The 19,078-nt window shown below is 51.9% G+C and overlaps 5 protein-coding genes across 5 annotated transcripts; 1 reads left to right on the forward strand and 4 right to left on the reverse strand.

Moving 5' to 3' along the window:
• The first annotated feature begins 6,328 nt into the window (after positions 1-6,328).
• On the forward strand, positions 6,329-7,684 carry BJX68DRAFT_198260 (uncharacterized protein). The gene has a single exon (XM_071037522.1). It carries the CDS (start codon positions 6,588-6,590, stop codon positions 7,551-7,553), a length of 966 nt encoding a protein of 321 aa, XP_070893625.1. The 5' UTR covers positions 6,329-6,587; the 3' UTR covers positions 7,554-7,684.
• BJX68DRAFT_247714 (universal stress protein) lies at positions 7,658-9,865 on the reverse strand. The gene is made up of 3 exons (XM_071041816.1): positions 9,171-9,865; positions 8,722-9,112; positions 7,658-8,668 (listed from the first exon to the last, which is right to left on the reverse strand). Exons 1-3 carry the CDS (start codon positions 9,452-9,454, stop codon positions 7,988-7,990), a joined length of 1,356 nt encoding a protein of 451 aa, XP_070893626.1. The 5' UTR covers positions 9,455-9,865; the 3' UTR covers positions 7,658-7,987.
• A 750-nt stretch (positions 9,866-10,615) lies between these two features.
• BJX68DRAFT_272104 (uncharacterized protein) lies at positions 10,616-11,484 on the reverse strand (the record flags this gene model as incomplete). The annotated part of the gene is made up of 3 exons (XM_071047118.1): positions 10,616-11,036; positions 11,116-11,417; positions 11,473-11,484. 3 exons carry the CDS (start codon positions 11,482-11,484, stop codon positions 10,616-10,618), a joined length of 735 nt encoding a protein of 244 aa, XP_070893627.1.
• A 973-nt stretch (positions 11,485-12,457) lies between these two features.
• BJX68DRAFT_272105 (uncharacterized protein) lies at positions 12,458-13,449 on the reverse strand (the record flags this gene model as incomplete). The annotated part of the gene is made up of 3 exons (XM_071047119.1): positions 12,458-12,649; positions 12,698-12,913; positions 12,982-13,449. 3 exons carry the CDS (start codon positions 13,447-13,449, stop codon positions 12,458-12,460), a joined length of 876 nt encoding a protein of 291 aa, XP_070893628.1.
• Positions 13,450-15,474: 2,025 nt separating this feature from the next.
• Positions 15,475-17,169, reverse strand: BJX68DRAFT_247719 (uncharacterized protein). Its single transcript, XM_071041817.1, is given in 2 exon segments — positions 15,475-16,581; positions 16,594-17,169. The coding sequence occupies 2 exon segments, from the start codon at positions 16,628-16,630 to the stop codon at positions 15,764-15,766; spliced, it is 855 nt and encodes a 284-aa protein (XP_070893629.1). The 5' UTR covers positions 16,631-17,169; the 3' UTR covers positions 15,475-15,763.
• Positions 17,170-19,078: the final 1,909 nt, after the last annotated feature.

Raw genomic sequence — 19,078 nt, forward strand, 5'->3', positions numbered from 1 at the left:
TTAAATCCTGCCCATACAACATACTTACCTCAAGAATGCTCTAACGCCGCCACTGACATCCATTCTTCCCCTCGCGATCTCAGATATGTGCGTAGCGTGTGTTCCATTCACCCGAAAAGCAAAAAGAGACGAGGGCAGTGACATCAGAGCCTGTCAGCATGTGGCTCGATAGCCGACAGAACCTGGGCAGCTCAGACAGCCTCACTCTTTCGGGTTTCCCCCCTCAAAACACGCGACACTCGGTCATGCCAGGCGCGCGAAAAAAAGAGTTAACGCAGTCTGCGACTGGTTCGGATTTAAGAGTATGCTAGTCATACAGAGAGGGGCTGAGTCCGTATGACTCAAAGCTAGGCGAACTTGCCCACTAAGACGATACGATGTCAGACTCAGAAAGTAAGAAAGGAGCGAGGAGAGACGAGGGGAGGCGTGGGGTGATGATTGAAGATGGTCATAGCGAAGCCCAGGCCGGAAAGGAACCTGGAACTTGAACGATGTGAGGCCTGCGGCGTGTGTTGGTGCGATACTACTAGTTACATCTCGAAGGCGAGGCTGAATACGCGAACCGTATTTGTATTTGAGACGCGGCCTGGGTGGGTGGTGATTGTCTATTAGGCTGGGTATTTATGCGTATGATACCGTATGCGAAATGTGGCGAGGACTCGCGGACTTGAGTGGCATGCCATTTTACTTGTAGAGTATGGGACATGAGACCTTGCACGACTCGAGAGGAGTACTGATAGCTGGTGATGTCGGACTACTAATCTCTACATCTATCAGCTATCAGGCAATTTAAGTAGTCATATGCCTTTGTTTCTGCAGGCAGAATTGGAATAATAGAGGATGTGAAAGAATTGCTGTGATTATTTTCCAGAACAATACTCCGGCAGAGTCTTGGCAGGCTTTCTCGCCGCCTCCACCCGATTGATAATTTGTAGATTTTCGTGGGACACTGAAAGAGGGAGTAGAAAGAAGAGAAATTATATGCTCGCATTTTGTTATCTCGTAGAGAGATTGCAGTGCTGGTTAAAAGAATAAAAAGTAGAAACGTGTGTTGTGCCGGGCTCATTTCTTTTTCTTGGTCTTTTCTCCTTACCCTTTTCGTCAGCCAGGAAGAGCACCACCACCGAAACGCAAAAAGGGTGTTTGTAAGAAAAAAAAAAGGGCACCGAAATCCTTTCCATCATCGCCAGAAGACTTTGACCTCTTCTTTCTCCCCCCTCTTTCCCCCTCTCCCCCCCAGAATTATCGTCGTTGACCACGACGTTTGGAACATTTCCGTTGGTGGTCTTCGTTTCTTTCTTTTCCCCTTGTCGTGACATCCCTTCGTCTCTTTCGTTTTCCCTGCCGTTGTGTGTGGGAATTCTGGATGTGGGATTCTCGAGCGTGTTTCTCCTCTTGTTGTAACACGCCTTTGACATCGCCTCGACTCTGTCATCAGGTTTAAACGATCTCCTCTCTGCGAGCATCGTTTTCCTCTTCTCTTTCTCTCTCTCTCCGGATTTTGAGAAACAAAAACGCCATCTTCATCCATCTTCCTGCCTGATCTTGCCGCCTCACCTGTCTAATGAGCTCGATCCCTCCAAAGTCAGGCCTTCAACCCCAAGGACAGAGCACGTCGACCCAGGCCGCTTCGCACTCTTCCTCTCCTTCGCTCAGTGGGAAAGCCTCGCCTCAGGCGCCGGTTCCCGCTCCGACATCGACCTCGACCACGGTGCCCCGATCCTACGCAAACGCGACCAAGAAGTCCGCGACGGACTCAACCGCCGCCGCTCCCGTCACCGTGGGTGGCCCATCGCAACATGGGAAGTCGACCTCAACATCTGTGAGCGGCAAACCCATGCAGCAACAATCCCAGCCTCCGACCATCGTGAATGGCGCCCCGGCGTCGGGTCCCCAAGGCGACCACTCGAAGAAGCCGTCGGTGACCATCACCTCCACCTACGTCCCCAACAGTGCGCAGCCCGGTGGTCGGCCCAATAGCCTCCAGTTCGGCTTTGCAAACCAGCCCTCCCCGAACATGGGCAGTCCCGCCGTGCTCGCGAGTCAGCCTCAGTCCAGCCTGGGTGTGACGCCCCCGGTTAACCCTCGTGCGACCTCGCCGCAGACTTCGCCCTCGCCCATCCCCCAGCCTGCGTCGAGTGGTGGCAGGCCACCGCCGTCTTCATACCACGCGCAGCTGAACTTTGGTAGCTTTGGAAATGCGGGTGATAACGTGAGTGGTTTTTTTTTTCGCCTCTCTGTTGGTCCTTGGGGCCGGTTTGGACACTTTCATGAATGTTCTATTTTTCCGTCTTGTTCGGGAAGAATGAACGGGATGCATGCGATCCTCATGACTTGTTGAAAAGTAGCTTGTGTTTTGGAGATGATACTAACAGTTTTCTTCTGGTACAAACAGGCGGGTCAGGCTCCTCTTGGACCTGGGCCTCAGTCTACTCATCTGCGCCGCGAGTCCTCCCAGTCAACCCACAGTGATATAAGCAACCACATGGGAAGTGGTCCTGGTCGTGGTGGCTATCCTTACCAGGGTGGTCGCGGCCGTGGGCACTCGCAGTCCAGCCATCAGGGTCAGGTTCCGTACTCTCCTACTCCCAACTTCCGGACTCCCAACCAGCCGCGCGGCGGCCATAACATGGGTCCCCAGTTCCACGCCCCTAACCAAGGACGACCGATGCACGGATTCCCATCTCCGCAAGCTAGCCGCAGCCCAGCGCTAGCCACCGCACACCCTGTGACTCCCCAAATGAGCCAGGTCCCTATGACACACACGCAGATGCCTCCCCAACCCTATGGCGCCTATCCCCCCCATATGGGTCCCCAAGCAGTGAGATCTCCCCATCCTTTCCCCCAGAGGCCCTATCGCCGTGGGAATTACAACAAAAAGAAGCAAGGTCCCCGTGGGCTCCAGTCCCCAAATAGAAGCTTCTCCCAACCCCCGGTCCCCATTGCATTTCCTCCCCCAAACCTTGCTCCTGAAAATGGAAACTTTGAGCAGTATCTAACAATGATCAAACGTGGGCAGACCTACCCCTACACGGACCCGAACTACGGATATTATCAACCGACGAACTACCCATACATGGCTCCCCCGTCCCCGCAGCCCCGTCCCATTACCTACAACCAGCCTCCGTATATGCAAGGCCAGTATCCTGTCGCCCACGGTCCCCCGCAGGCGACTTCTTTGTCGCGCACCCCTTCGCAGGTTTCCGATCGCCCAGGATCTAGCCTGGGTCAGAACCAGCCATCTGTAACTCCCTCAACGCCGGGACATGCACACACCCCGAGCCGCACCTCTAACGCTGCCGGTGGGGGCAAGCCCGCCTTTGTCATTCCCCAGCAGACACGCAAGGCCATTACCATTCGTGATCCTGACAGCGGTAATGTAAAGACGTTTGAGAAGACTCCCGCGTCCCCGGCACGCGCCACCCCCTCTCCCGTCAAGAACGCGGCGCCAAGCCCTACTCCTCCGTCAAGAACCGGCAGCAGTACGGATCACACTCGTGCTCAGTCTCTCTCTGCCAACGCCAAGACAGCTGCTGAGAAGAAGCAGGAGCTGAAGGATGCGGTGCTCCAGAAGATGCAGCAGGACAACGCTGAGGCACGTCGCAAGGCAGAGGAAGAAGAGGAAGCCGCGAAGCGCAAGAAGCAGGAGGAAGAGGAGGCCGCCAAAAAGAAGCAGGAAGAGGAAGAGGCTGCCAAGAAGAAGCAGGAAGAGGAAGAGGCTGCCAAGAAGAAGCAGGAAGAGGAAGAGGCTACTAAGAAGAAGCAGGAAGAGGAAGAGGCCCGCATGAAGAAGGAGCAAGAGGAAGCTGCCCAGAAGCAGGCCTCTGAAGAAGAGGCTGCCCGCAAGGCTATTGAGGAGTTGAGTCTGAAGGAGAGGGAGGAGAAGGCCGCTCCCGCCGCAGAAGCCTCAAAGCCTGCCGAAGCTGCTCCGGCCCCCGCCCCTGCCGCAGCGGATGACGAGGACGAGATCGACTTCGACGCTATTGAAGCAGAGTTGGCCGAACTTGAGGCTAAGGAAGCCGCAGCAGAAGCTGCGTACAATGCCAAGAAGAAGGCTGAAAAGGAGGAGCGCGAGCGCAAAGAGAAGGAGGAACGCGAGGCTTACGAGGCTAACATGAAGCAAGCCGAGCGCGAGGCCGAAGCCCGCGAAGAAGCCCGCGAGAAGAAGAGACTGGCTGGTGAGGATACGAGCAACAAGGATCTGTTCTCCTCTCTCAAGAAGGGTGGGCTCGTTGCCACTGAAACCAGCACCCCTGCTGACAGCGGTACCGTTACTCCGGTCTCTGATACCTCCATGGGACCTCCTGCCAAACCTGCCAGCGCCGGGGCCAAGCAAAAGCCTGCCGCTCTCAAGCTGGAGACCAACAAGTCCGTTGAGCCTCCTCAGCCTACTGCTGGTATGAAGTCGTTGCACTCCGCCCGCTTTGTGGACGATCTCAGCAAGATCTCCTACCCTGACTCTATTGCCTCCCCCAACCCTGCTCTTAACTCCAGCGCACCTGCAGACCGCAAGTTCCACTACAACAAGGAATTCTTGCTTCAATTCCAGACCGTCTTCAAGGAGAAGCCGTCTATTGACTGGGATATCCGCGTGCGCGAGACCGTCGGAGATGCCGACTCGTCTCGCCCACAGTCTGCCCGAACCCCAATGTCACGTACCCAGTCTCGCACTGGCCCTGACTCTGATTTCCGTATGGGCACTTTCGGCCAACCCCCTCGCCCGGCTTTGCCCCCAGGATCGACCTCCGAGCAGAGGTTCGCTCTCTCCAACAACCGTACCCCGTCCATGGGCAACCCCTTCGGTCAGTTCCGCAGCTTCCCAATGGGTGGGAATGCACCCGGCATGAGCCGCACAAACTCTTCTCACAACATGGTGCCCCCATCCCCGCGCGTCGGGTCGAGGAACCAGGGCAACCGAACTGGGAGCAAGAAGCACCAGGCCAAGCAGGAGGAGAAGATGGCCGCGTCAATGCCCCTTACCGCTGGAAAGGAGGTTCAAGGTCTACAGATTTCGTCCTCTGGATGGAAGGCTCGCAGCATTCAAGCTCCCGCTGCCGCTGGCCCTACTCCTGGTGGCTACTTGGCTCCGGATGTGGTGCAGCGCAAGGTCAAGGCCGCTCTCAACAAGATGACACCAGAGAACTTCGACCGTATCTCTGGCCAGATTCTGGAAATCGTTTCGCAATCCAAGGACGAGTCGGATGGACGAACTCTGCGACAAGTCATTCAACTCACATTCGAGAAGGCTACTGACGAAGCTCACTGGGCGTCGATCTATGCCAAGTTCTGCAAGCGTATGCTTGAGAGCATGAGTGCCGAAATCAAGGATGAGAACATCCGCGACAGACAGGGCAACGTTGTCGCAGGCGGCAGTCTGTTCAGAAAGTACCTTCTCAACCGTTGTCAGGAGGAGTTCGAACGTGGTTGGAAGGTCAACCTGCCTCCCAAGCCTGAGGGTGTCACCGAGGAGGTTGCCATGATGTCCGACGAGTACTACGCTGCCGCTGCCGCCAAGCGACGTGGTCTTGGTCTCGTCAAGTTCATTGGTGAACTGTACAAGTTGGGCATGTTGACAGAGCGTATTATGCACGAGTGTGTCAAGAAGCTCGTTGACTACGAGGGTATTCCTGAGGAGGCTGAGGTTGAGAGTTTGACCAGCCTGCTGCGCACCATTGGTGCCAGTCTGGATGCCTCAGAGAAGGGTCCCGCCATGATGGACGCTTACTTCGCGCGAATTCAGATGATGATGACTACCCCCGATCTGCCAAGCCGTCTCCGTTTCATGCTCTTGGTAAGCCCTTTTCCTGCGTGGAGACTTGAACAGAATACTGACCTATTCAGGATATCATTGATCTGCGTAAGAACAACTGGAACTCAAAGGATGCCGACAAGGGTCCCAAGACCATTCAACAAATCCGCGAAGAGGTATGTATCTGTCACAGCTGGTTTTTCTAGTTGGATGATACTAACGTTTGCAGGCTGCTCGCGCCCAACAAGAGGCAGAGATGGAACGCATCCGCCAACAATCAAACCGGGGAGGCGGTGGTCGCCCCGCCATGGGCCGTGGTGATTCTCGAAACTTCTCAGGCGGCTACGGACAAGCACCTCCCCAAGACTTCGCTTCCAGCAAGGTTGGAAGCGATGATCTCCGCCGACTCCGCACCACCCGTAATACCAACCAACCCATGTCATTTGGACCTTCCAGCATGCTCGGCTCCCGCAGCAACAGTGGACGCAGGAACCTTGGCCCTGGTGGCAACCTGGTTCGCGGCAGTGATGACAGTGCTGCCAGCAGCCGTACTGGAACACCCCCTGCCGGCAAGAAGGAAGATAAAGAAGCTGCCTCCTCGATCAACGCTTTCAGGTACGTTTCCTTGTGATCATGATGGAAAATTTCTGTCTGTACTAACATTTTTTCTACCAGCGCTCTTGCCCAATTGCAAGATCAGGACAACATGGCCACATCACCCCCATCAAACCCTACCTCACCTCTGCTGACAAAATCACAACCCGCTGTTGAGCGTCGACCCTCCGCAACCCCGTCGAAGGACGGCGAGGAAGCATCATAGATTGTTTGTTCTTTGGCAATGATAATGAAAATGATTCCGTTCTTCTGGAAAGATTTTATTTTACTCTTCATCCATCCGCACTTCATCTTTTTCTCCTCTCGAGCATCTCGAGCCTCTTCTTGTCATTTGAACTTACCAATCCTCCTTAATCTTCCTCGCCCACGACGCCAGACAGAAAGAAAGATGGGGACCTTTCCCTGTCGGTCGTCCGTCCGCTCACTCAACTCTCCTTCGACGCGGTATTATAGAACAAGCCTTCTTCGGCTATACATTCGAATTCGACTGTACAATGTGTCTTGTTGTTTATACCAACAAAAAAACAAAAGCAAGGCGAAGAAGCAAAAGCATGCCGTAATGGAGGGCAACAGCGAAAAAAGTGGCTTTTTCTCCTTTTACATATTCGGCGAGGTAGGTCGGTTGGTTGGTTGTTGTTGGCCTTCTTCCATACCGAGTGTTGTTATCGAGTCTTCTTTTCTTTTACTTTACCTCTATTACCTGTGCATGTTTTATGTTGACGTTGTTCATGTCCATGTGTTCTCTCTCTTTTCCTTTTTTTTGTATTCAATTCCATTCGAGTCAAATACCCGGAGAGCTCTGGTGGTTGGTTTTTCCCTCCTCCCCATCCAGTATCCTACCTATCGTGCCCGTCGTATCAACCACGCAACGCAACCGGCCACCAAAGAAAAAGAACATACGGTTCGTGGTCCTGGAAATGAGAGGGAGAGAGAGGGAAGAAGAAAAAAAGGACACCACACCCAAGCAGACTACCCACACTTGTTTGTTACCTTTGGTTGCGTGCCTGTTTTTGTCTACCATAAGTCTAGTTGTTGTTTTGTCTTTTCGTTTGCATTGCATCCAGATATCTACACTTCTCCTACTTTAACCACGAGTCTTGGTTTTTGCAGAGGGTGGTGGCTGGCCAGGGCATTGATTTTATTTTTTTTTCTCTTCCTCTTTTCCTTCTTATGCAGCAGCTGTTTTTAGACAAAATTTGTTAGAAAAAGTTCTTTTTCCTACTTCTCTTTGGGTACTCCGATTCTATTACTGTTTTTCTTTTTTTGCTCCGGCATGTGTCTCAATATAGCTCAATTCATTTTGATATTCTAGAACTCTTCGCTCCTGATGTATCTCGACTAAAGGATAAGGTTGGCCTGAGACTAGAGAGTGAAAAGTGAATGGAATTTTCGGCTATGCAGTAGAGATGCAGATGGAAGAAGATGAAACAAATCCATGTTCGCTGTGATGATCTACTGTATCTAATCAATGATGTGCTATGATGATTTATCCATATATGCCCGCGCAAGGACTGTTAAGAAAAAAAAAAAAAAAAAACGGCAATATCATGATAAGGGTTCAGGTTTCAAGGCGCAAAGGCTTGCTCGTGCCTTGAAGCTTAGTAGATGAATGGGCTCTGCCACTCAAAGGGAGCGGCGCTTGCCCCGAGGATCGGGGGAAATATCGTCTGTCACAATGACAGGAATGCGAGTTTCAGGGCTAGAAGGCTCCGGTGTCGCATCATCTGGGTTAGGTATTTCTTCTGCTGGCGAAGGTACAGGGGATATGTCTTCCCGTAACCTCCCATCATGAGCCTCAGCCTCAGCCAGCGTCGAAGACGCGGAATCTAGCTTGGTTTCGTCGGAAGACATTGAGAGGTCTCTCGCGAGAGATTTATTGATAGAATCAAGTGAATCAGCCATGGGAGTCATTGAAGCTTCCTGGCTGACGCTGCTCCTCTCGGATGTCGAAAGCGATGTTCGCGAGGCGCTATAGGATTGGGGTAGACCAAGAGCAGCCGCTACAGCAGCCTCTTCGTCTGGAAGCTTCGCAACGCTGCTGTTCCTGCTCGACGGAGCGGAGAATATATGGCTACCCCGTTGCTCGCTCAGCTCTAGGATATGGTTGTAGCTGCGTCTGGTTGGATCTGCGAGACGTTTCTTCTTCTTCTTCTCGCGCTTCGTGGACGGCCGTACGACAATCACAGGAATTGGAGATCTTTGTAAACAGTATTTCGAAACCGAACCAGGAAGTAAGCCCTGTACACCACTTAGGTTTTTGCCTCTGGTACCGACAATCAGGACAGCGGGCTCGTATATTTTGATCTAAGAGTGGTCAGTGGTCTTTTCTATAACGAGTTTGAATAAATGGCACATACCATGCGCTGGATAATGTCCTGGACCTTTCCAACCGCCAATTCCAACACCAAACTGATTGCCTTTTCGTTCTGGCTATTCTTCTGAATCACCTGCTCAAAAAGCCGCTCTGCCTCTTGGCGGTATTTCCCAGCCTCAACTGCAGCATCAGTCGTCATACTGGAGTCTTTTTCTACGACTCGAAGGCAGACAATCTCGTCGCCATCATCCACCAATTCGTCCATAAGCCATTCCAGTGCGAAGTCGGAGTATTCATTCTGGTCGGTACCACACAAGAAGGTGCGACTGCGACGGGTGAGCTGGTAGCCCTTGTGTTTGTAGTTCAGTGTAAGAGAGAAGTCGGGTGCATCTGGGTTATCGAAAGTGTCAAATGAAACTCCTCGTTCGTAGGTCCTATAGAGAAGAGACAGTCAGAACATCGCCATGTCAATGCAAGATCCGAGTGACTTACCGAGGAGGCGGCGGTGAGATGCCGCGTCCAGGAACTTTGAGATCCTTTTCATGGATAGATTCCGGCTGAGAGTTCTTGCGCCCGGTCGTGCTAGCAGGCCGAGACGGAGGCTGCGACTCGGGATTCTGTATGTTGAACTGGATCGATCTTCGGTGAGGGTTATCGATCATTGTTGTGCTACCGGACGGAGAGGTATCCGATATGCTGTTATTGCGCTCCGAGCCTGACACAACAGGTAGATCCTCGGGGTCGGGGGATGGATGCGGCGGAGAAACGGATGCCATGATGTGTTGATGTTCGGGAGGCGAGTGGCAGCTAAGGAAGGCGCGTGGCGAGGTATGCGATGGTAACTGCAGACTTTATGGGTCGGATAAAGCAGTTAATCATTCAATACGAGAGTAATGGGCGGCTCAATCGCCATAAAGCTTCTGGATTCCTTCTGCCGGTCGTACGATGCAGGAGCTGCAGATCATTGTTTGCGACAACGCAGCAGTTGGGCCGGAAACTCGGAATGATACAGCGCCTGCGCTTTGGAATTGGCAGAAGAGCTCTATAAGACAAAATAATGAAACTCTAGATGGCGGATTGAGGGAAGAGGGGATATCTCATAATTCGTCCCGACCGCCGGATGCAGAAACACTTATTGTCACGAGTGCCTGATCGCATGGGGAACCGCAGGTGAGGAGAGGGGCAGGCGCATCCGGAAGGCGGTCGTGCGGCCCGGGTATCTTATGTCATCAGGAATGCATAAAGTTGTATGTCCCAGGAGATCGTCCGTTCTTAGCTTATTTTTATCCCATGTGTCGCTAGACAATAATATATGAGAGAGACAGCTACGCTGAGAGAGCATTGATTTGCCGCTCCATACAACCTTAGGCGTTTGTTGAATCATCCGGTCGTCGCTCTCTTGTGGTGGTATGTTACATGATGCGAATACGATGCCCGGCTACCTTGGTTGATCTCCTGGGTGTGGATAGGGTTACATCCGTACGGTAATATGGTGTGGATGTTTGTTACTGTAGTTGCACCCGAAGTTGATGTTCAAGGTATGGAGGATACATATATTCACCTCCAGCTGCAACTGGCTGCAAATTCTCCATCTGCTCCGGAAAACCGAACACATCAGGATAGTATTAGGCTAGTATAGCATATACTGCCGCGGAATTTGGGCTGGTACAAGGTAATCAAACTGGCCTCCCCTTAAAACAGGCCCAAACATGGTTATTTGGGTAAGATTGAAGCATCAACTTAATTACTGTATGTAGGTAGAATTGACATCTGTAGAGGCGTAAGAGTGACCGTGCACGTATCTGCGCAGTCAGAAACTGTGTGGCGTTCGTCCGTTTCGAAGCCATGATGCAGTTGTCATCTTGCTGTATATGCTAAGTTTAATGATAGTAATGGGAACTATAAGAATCACATTTTCCCCTGTTTTTGAACAAATTTCAACCAGAATCAGCCAGCACAGCCGTGTCTACCCCCTCATTTGAAACCTGAGACGTGCCGCCCGATTTAATCCAGCATGTGCCCTCATTATTGTAGCTAGCAATATTGCAGTCGGTCGAGCCAGACCAAAAATTATAGCTTGCACAGAGATCAATGCACTCTTCGAAGGTGGAGAAGTCCGCCTGAGCCAGGTTTGTGCCTTGAACGTCGGCTCCACATATCTTTGAAAACTTGAGTCCGTTCTTGGCTCCGTCAGGGACAGCCCCATTGTCTCCAGACATGAACCTTGTCGAGGTATAGTCTGTACCATTGGAGCCGGGGCAGTCGCTATAATGCCCTGTAGTGGGGGTCGCGGAGGCTGTAGACGCGGCAGAGACCGTGACCGTTACCGTCTCGTTAGCGGGTGGGGGTTTGTCCGTGCTGTTAGGGGTTCAACTGTCAGTACAAGTTTCGCTTTATGCCTGTCTTTTCCCCCTAATATTGATCGTTGACCACTTACGCAGAACTGCTGCACTGCCCCGAGCAGTTGCCCTGAGATGATAAACCTCCTCCTAAGCCACCACCCAGAGCGCCTGCTAAGACAATGGCAAAGGCAATTGCCGCTGTCACAATGAAGGTGCGCCGGCTCAGCCCACATACCGTCGAGCTTGACAGTTCTGTAACTGGCGGTGACGATGTTCCAGCTGGATACTGACTGTCTTGCTTGAAAGGCGAACTGACTTGAATTGGAGCATAATGTTCGGGGTAGTTGTCCCAGTCTCTGGCCACTTGGAGCCCGTCCGAGCCTTCAGTCATGTTCTGCTGTTAGCAAAGGTCAGTTTGGTCCTAAAGCTGAGGGAGCCTCTTTTGCGCTTACCCAGTTCGACATACCTCTAAACCTGCGTGTTTACTTCGGTCGTTGTAATCTCATGGATGTCTGTCGCTGCTTCAAGTCTTGGGTGTCAGCCTCCACGCAAACTGAATGATCAGAGGAGACAGCAACTCAAAAGTGAGCGCTTGGGGCCGCAGACGCCACGGTACATAAAAGGTTGCTGGCATGTCAAGCGGGCAGTGTAAGGGTCGGAACCTTTCGCGATGGGCCAAGCCCCTGTCAATTAAGCTTCCCAGCCGCCTTGGTGGGGTTAAGGAATAACCAATCAAAGGTTACAAAACAAAACAAACAGAACAAACGATCAAATTAAGCAAAGAAAGCGGGCCGACGCGGGAAGTATTAACTAATTAAATTACCCATGGCAAACGCTAAGCTCAAATTCAACCCACAGCACTCCACTCACAGCCGCATGTTGATGGAAACACCAGAGTTCTTCTCAGACTCAGAGATGTTAGGAAACCCCTGAACGTGTCCTAGTGTTGCTTATTGACATAGGTATACTTCCATGTCCCCCTCTTTGCCGACTTTGGAACCTTTCATAATGAAGGTTGTGTTACAAACTGTGGCTAACTAAACAAATGGAACAAATTCTCGAGTCTTGGCCCCCATACACTAAACTCCAAACAGACGAGAGCTATAGAGTGGTAGAATGTGACAGAGCGCCTTCAGACCCGTAGGTCGCTTGAATGTTGGGGGCGGAAAGACAATAGCAGGGCCCATTGGTGGAGATTCCGAGATGAAGGGTTTGCTGGAGCGAAGGAACCCTCAACCACTTACGGGCAGGGGATGAGACATCTTATTAATAAACATGGTCTGAACACACAGCCGAGGGCGGGATTACCCGTGTGCTATCTGAAAGCTTTAACATGTCCTCTATTCCATAGTAATTGGTTAACCACATCGAGGAAACGTTGTCAAGACAAAAACGACAGTCCATGCAACATGCCAAAGCAAACGTCCACTGCAATGATTAAAAGTCCTTGATGCTTGACCCCTCCACAACCTCCACAAACCGACTCCCAGATACCTCAGCCGGAGTCTGGAACCCAGCCCTCACAGCCCCAGCCAGCACCTTCTTCGCGCCCTCGACAGAGCCCTTCCCCGTGAACGTATACCCATTCACCGTATGAAGCACCAACCGCGCCACACTCCCATCCGCACCCTTAGCTACAGCGGCAGCATGATACGGCGCAGCGGCCCTCTGCTAAACCGTCGGCCCATCCGGCAAAGCCGCCAGATCGCCCGTGGGGAAAGCATCGCCCGCGGCATGCACGAACGTGCGGATGTTCGGGACCTTTGTGTACCGGCGCAGCGTAATCAGATCGGGCAGGGTCACGGGGTAATTCGTAACGGGGCCCGCTCCGTCATCAAAGTCTAGTTGGATGGTATTTGTGGCTTCCTGTGGCGCGAGCTCGCCGTTAACAACCTGCAGGCATTCGGCTGTTAGGTTCTCTGATGCGCTGATGGCAGACCCAAGGGAATGGACCCGGCGACGTAGAGGGAGATGTCGATGCGTGTGGGAGTCATATTTCTGAGTCGGGCTACGGCGTGGCCGGCCAGGCACCCGAGCATTGCGACGCTGCCGCCGCATCCGTGGAGGAGCATGACATTGGCTGCCTTAGCCTCAGCATCGTGCTTCTCGGCGAGCTTGTAGCTGTCTAGCTCTCCGGCGACGTCAAGGTAGTGGACCTTTTTTAGGATGCAGGCGTCTATTAAGGGCTCTGCGGTGCGGTGGAAAGGTCCTGCGCAGTTGAGGAGGACTGCGATGTCGGTTAGGGCTGAGTCGATGTGCTTGGGGTCTTTGAGGTCAAAGAGGCGGTATGAAAGGTCGAAATGGGAGGCAAAGGTCTTGATGGTTTCGGACCGTCCGCCAACTACAATCTCGAGGCCTAGCTGCTGGGCATGTTGAGTGGCGAGGCGGCCGGTGTATCCGGTAACACCGTAGATTAACAAATTTGGCATGATTGTGGTAGAGGGTAGAGATGTAGTAGGAATGATTTGGCTGAAGACGCAGTGGAAATGCTAAATTTCTAAACAGCTGAGGCAATAGCGGTAGCATATATACTAGTCAAGTCTATATAGATACTGGATGCAACTACAACTCCGATGTCCTAGATTATGCTTATTTCTGCATACCCGGAGTTCCGAGCATGGCGGATCCATGACACTAGGGGTACTCTATCTCCCGAGCCGTAGGTTGGGATCTCGCCAGAAGCAGGAAGAAAGCCTAGATATCTCCGTCATTACCGTTGAGATATATAGCTGAGGTATAGTCGTAAGTCTCCCTCGTCAGAGGAGACAATGTAGCAAGAGTATACCAGCAAGCCCACTCGTGGAAGAAGGAAAGTTACGTGGTCTGTAAAGAGAGAGAAAAGCCTATTAACGTTAATCTCGAGGCAATCTGTAGATGAACTCTTGCTTCTATAGCTCCAGTTCCATAACTTATTTCGTGTACCGACGTATTTGGAGAATGCCGCAAGGTGAATAGGCGCCTGCTTCGCTAGGACACTACCTTGGGGGGTTACCTTCCTCTTATTTGAGAAGAAGCAGTGAAACAAGTTTACCTTAGAACAAAGGAGTTGGAAACAGTACTACGTACCCTATCTTTGGGTGGGGTGATGCATGTTGATGGGCCTCGGTTAGGGTTTGGCGATGATATATATGTATCTACAGACCAGGGACACTCGCCATTGTGCTAATTATCCTGCAAGTACATACAGAGGCATTTATGGATTTCTCAAAGCTGCAGACAATGCCTATTAAAGAGGAGCGTACTGTGTGGTGAGTATTGCCAACTTGGATATGCTCAGTTGATAAGACTGTGGAGCACGCTTCATCAAGGCCACTAAGGGCATCTTATCTACTGATACTACCACCAAGCCTTTGACTAATAAACTTCTCAATGACATGGGCCCGGTCTGGAGCATATTGTTCAGATTCTCTGGTGCAAATGGGGTCGTTTGAGCGACACATAATTCCCTGGCAAGCCGAGTGTTCTAGGCCCGAGCCTACTACTGGACCTCAACTATAGATGTCCATCACGTCACGCATGTCGTGGCATGTTTTTTCTGTGTCTCGACAAGAATTTGGTCAAACCCCACCCTTGCCATCTGTTTTTTTCCGTTCCAATATTTGGCAACGATATCTTCAAAGACTGTGGGGAAAAGAAAGCAACGGCGGCAGTCGGCCGCTGGCCGCCGGTGGCAGGTTGATCAGGTGGACTGGTCGAGTGGTTCAACCATCCCCGTCCTCTCCGCGCGATCCCGGGATCTTCGCGAATCGCGATGATTGCAAGTCGCGACCGCGTTTTCTCATCACATCCGAGGTCAGATCCATGATCCATCTTATCACCGATTACTGATTCGGCGACTCGGCGGTCCGGTCCAGCCCAGGATCATTGTTATCCTTCAAGGCCCTGCATAACCGAATGATTTGATTCGAGTTCCAACCCATGGATGAATAATCATGCCTCATCCTGAGCCGTCCCAGACTCCCAGTAATTAAAACATCCTATAACCCTTCGCTAAACCGTTTCCTGTAATTGGACATATTCGATTGCCAAATAATAATAATGATGATGAATGCACATGAGACAGGACACCTGAATCCACGGCTGAAGCATCGCCGTCAGAATCAGATGAGCTGAGAATGATCGGAGATGAGTTGACTGGGCAGCTGCGCGGACATTCGGAACTTAGTGCGGTCCGAGCGTGCGACTCTGCAGAACGGATAGGCGGGCGGGCGAGTGAGTGAGCGAGTCCGCGGGGGCGATCCATGTGACCGGTCAAAATCCTTGTCGTTGAGTCAAGCGGTGTGCGATCGGCAGCCCGCGTGCCGCGATGGGTGGACGGATGGGTGCTTGTCTGCTTTTTGGGAGGGGTGCGTCTGGTCTTGGGGTCGTCTCGACTCGAGATGGGTCTTGATTGTGTTTGGAGTTGGGAAGTCGAGTTACTGATGCCTAAAGAAGTGGAAGGAAGAAGTGGTGTTTGTGTAGATTGGTTGTTGTATTTGTTTAGCTATTCAATAGTACCAATTTATGGTAGATGCTATATACTCGTTGGAGATTGATCAACATGAGAAAAGTCCTGCCCAATAACGCCTAACAATGCAAAGTGTATGAGTGTATGCATGCAATGCACTCCGAAATCCCAATCCAAAAGCCGTAATTTTTTATGCAAAGCGTCGCTGGTTAAACGCTGCAGAATGTCCAGAACGTCAAAAGTCGTCAGGGTATCACGTATTATACATTAGAGCGGAAGAGTAATCAGAAGCACGCTCAGCATGCTTCAATGATCGGTTGCCGCGCTTGTTGTGCGTAATACCGGGTTTCGAAGTCTGAATCACCGAGAGAGATCTCGGTAGCGTGTGCTTGCTTCTCGTCGAATGATTCGAGGAGCAGCTGTGGTGGTGAGGGGGGCATGCTGTCGTCTTCAGAGTCATCCTCGTCGTGTGACAGCTCTGGCGGGGTTTGTCGTGATGGTGATCGGGTGAGGGCAAGCTCATCCAGATCCTCCTCATCATCGTACTCGAACTCGGAGTCGGAGTCGGAGTCGGAATCATAGTCCTCGAGCTCAGTCTCGGTGACGATGGCAACGGGAGATGGTGCTCGTCGTCGCACGACGGGAGCGTAGTCCTCCTCCATGTCCGAGTCCTCCTCGCTGACATCTGAATCGGCGTCCGAGAGATCTTCTGGGTCCCAGTCTTCCTCCTCGGGCTCCTCAACTAGTGCCTCGGCCCATTGGATGTGCTGAGATTCCTGGCGGTACGAGCCCTTGGTGGCTCCGCTGACTGTCTGGTTGAACCAGCGCTCCTGCTCCTGTTCGGCATCGGCCAGATCGATCATGAGAGTGTCGAGGAGGTTGGCGTGGCCGACGAGGAGGCGTAGGTTGTGGTCCGCCCGGGAAGCCTCTCGGGTAAGCTTCTTGCGGGCGGTGTGGGCGAGGTAGTATGTCTGTGTGATACTCATTTTCTTCTGTTGGCGCTTGCGAGTGAGCGAGGCAAAGTATGAGCTGGGAGAGATGGTCGAAGGGGAAGAGGAGGAAGTCGTAGTAGTAGTAGTAGTAGTAGTAGTAGTAGTAGTAGTAGTAGTAGTAGTAGTAGTAGTAGAGGTAAGCAGCTGAGAAAGTTTTGTGGGAGAAGACATGGTGCCGATTGATGTGTTTATGATCTCAAATTGTGACTCAGGCAGCACTGAAAGTGTCCGGGCGATCGTCCAATAACGCGCGGGTGGATGAGGCGGTGTATCAAGAGGCTGACAGCCTTATCTTTCTGATACGAGCGATAATATTAAGGAACCCTGCGGCGGACAGGTAAGATTGTGAGGGAATCGTAATTATTATTCCGTCTTGGATATTTGTTGCGCATCGACAGGCTGTAGCTGAATCCCAAGCGTCAAGTGGCTGAATGTGTGTTGTACGTGGAGGTCTGAGGTGTGTAGGAGTAATCCTTGTTGGGCAGGCTGGTTTCCAGAGAGTCGGTGTGGAGGATAGAGATCGATCAGAAAGGGACCAGGAAGGAGGGTTTTTCGATCTGATATATCCAGCAGGGGACCACTTTGTTAGTTTCATTTCTTTTTTTTTTCTCCGTTTTTTCCTTTTGTTAGCCTTTGTTTGTGATTCATAATCCTATCCCCGAGATTAGGTACACTAATTCAGTTTTTTCTTCTTTCCGGTTCTGCTGGCTTGGGTCAGGCTCCGTCCAGTCCGTAAGTCCGACCGGATGATTCGCAGGCCGGGCCTCCAGGCATAAGAATTTGATTTGCGCTAAACCCTGCGGGCTTCTGAACAGTGCGCTCCGTGGATCCGATCAACGAGGCCAAGGTTGGGATTTGCATTCACCGCCTCTGCATCGAGTCCAATCAGACTCTTGTCTATCATGAGTCAAGAGGAATCATCGCAGCGCTTTACCAGAAAAGGCAATCGCATCGGAGCCAACAATTCACCAAAACGGCAATACCAGAAGGCGCCGAGGAGCGGATGACCAATGTCTCCGTAATTCCGTAACACGATACCGAAATCAATACACACGCTATTGGTAATCTCCGAGCACAAACCGCCATTATTCAGCGGCTTTTGCAGATGACTCGAGAGATCCAACACTGATCGTTAACTCCAATCCCCGATGATGGTTTACTCGGAACTCCTGGTGATGTCTGGTACTCAGCAAAGCTGGACCCTGGAAACCCTTACTGGCAATTTGGGACACATTATCTCGCATCGATGACCGCGACGTGAATCAGAGTTGATGCGTTGCTTACACAGATGCTTATCCCGAGATTCCGGATATCCGCAATCTCCAGCTTAAGTTCATCATGGTCTAGGCGCGATCAGAGAACGTGATCGAGCCAAGCCGTGTCCTGCAGACTTGGCTCCCAAGCCTCGAGGTGACGACAGAGGCGGCGCCCTGGTTTCATCTCGTTTAGTCGTATTTCGCTACGAACAGTGAGGGAACGAATACGCTGGTGGTTGGCCAGGGGGCACAATCGGTATCGTTTGTGAATGCGAGGTGTTCCAGAACAGTGACGACCAATATGACAGGCTGCTACATTCTCGAGCCTCTCTACCAATCGGTTTCTGACACTGCCTCTGGACTCTGGAGAATGCTTGAGGCGGAGCTGGATGCGGAGGAGCCGCACCGCCCACTGAGCTGCGCTTGCGCCTCGCAAACGTGTTCGCTTGTCAGTTCATCGTTGGCTGTCTCGTATCTACGTTTCTGGAGTATCTACTCGAGATATCTAGGTCACCAGTCGAGATCTACCCCGCCCGCGTGTTGTCGTTGCACAAGATCCTTGTACAACTCATCGCTGTCTGTGGCATTATTATTCGCCACTGCTCGGAGGGCAGTAGATTCCGAGTAAAGTGTTACAAGAAGACGTTATGCTCATCCAGTCATGGACGGCTCGACCAAGCCTGACCCGAGAAACAGCCAGTTCTTTGGCACATGCAACTGTCCGTCCGAACTCGGCTATACGAGTCTTGGAGGTCAGCGAGGTAATCCCCGTTATCTGGAAAGCTTGTCGCTAGAGAAACGGCTGACAGGGGCAGTTGGAGCTTCAGCTCAAGCTGAGGTTTGTCAGATGCAATGCTTACAAAATGGTGCCGTAATTAATAATCTGGCCTTAGTAGCTGTCATGTCTTGGTGTCATGACCCCAGACTCGTGAACGGACCAATCTCGCCATGTGCATCTTCATCCCGGAATTCCGATTTCTAATCCTCCAATGACCTCATCTCCCTCAATCATAATCCATGACACCAAAATCGCCCAAAGTGGTAACCTGCTCGCCTTTAGCAGCATGCATGATGTGCTTTCTATCTCCGCAAGATCACCTCCTGATTGCTTAACGTTATCCCCAGGGCTGACCCAGGGTCCAGTCACGTGTACCGGAATTGCAACAAGAACGGCTCCGCTCGGTAACTCGGGACTTTTCGTTTCCTGGCGGGCGATACTGTATCGTATTTGTTTCCCTTGGAAACCTCAACCCGATCCCAACCGTGGATCCTCTTCGCCTTATGGATGTCGGCCTCACCAGCCGTGACCATGGCGGCCAGCGGCCAGCCCAGCAGCAGCCCGAATCCTGGTATTATTAATATA

Source organism: Aspergillus pseudodeflectus (genome assembly GCF_044049435.1).
Source record: "Aspergillus pseudodeflectus strain CBS 756.74 chromosome Unknown BJX68scaffold_73, whole genome shotgun sequence".
NCBI classification, from domain to species: domain Eukaryota; kingdom Fungi; phylum Ascomycota; class Eurotiomycetes; order Eurotiales; family Aspergillaceae; genus Aspergillus; species Aspergillus pseudodeflectus.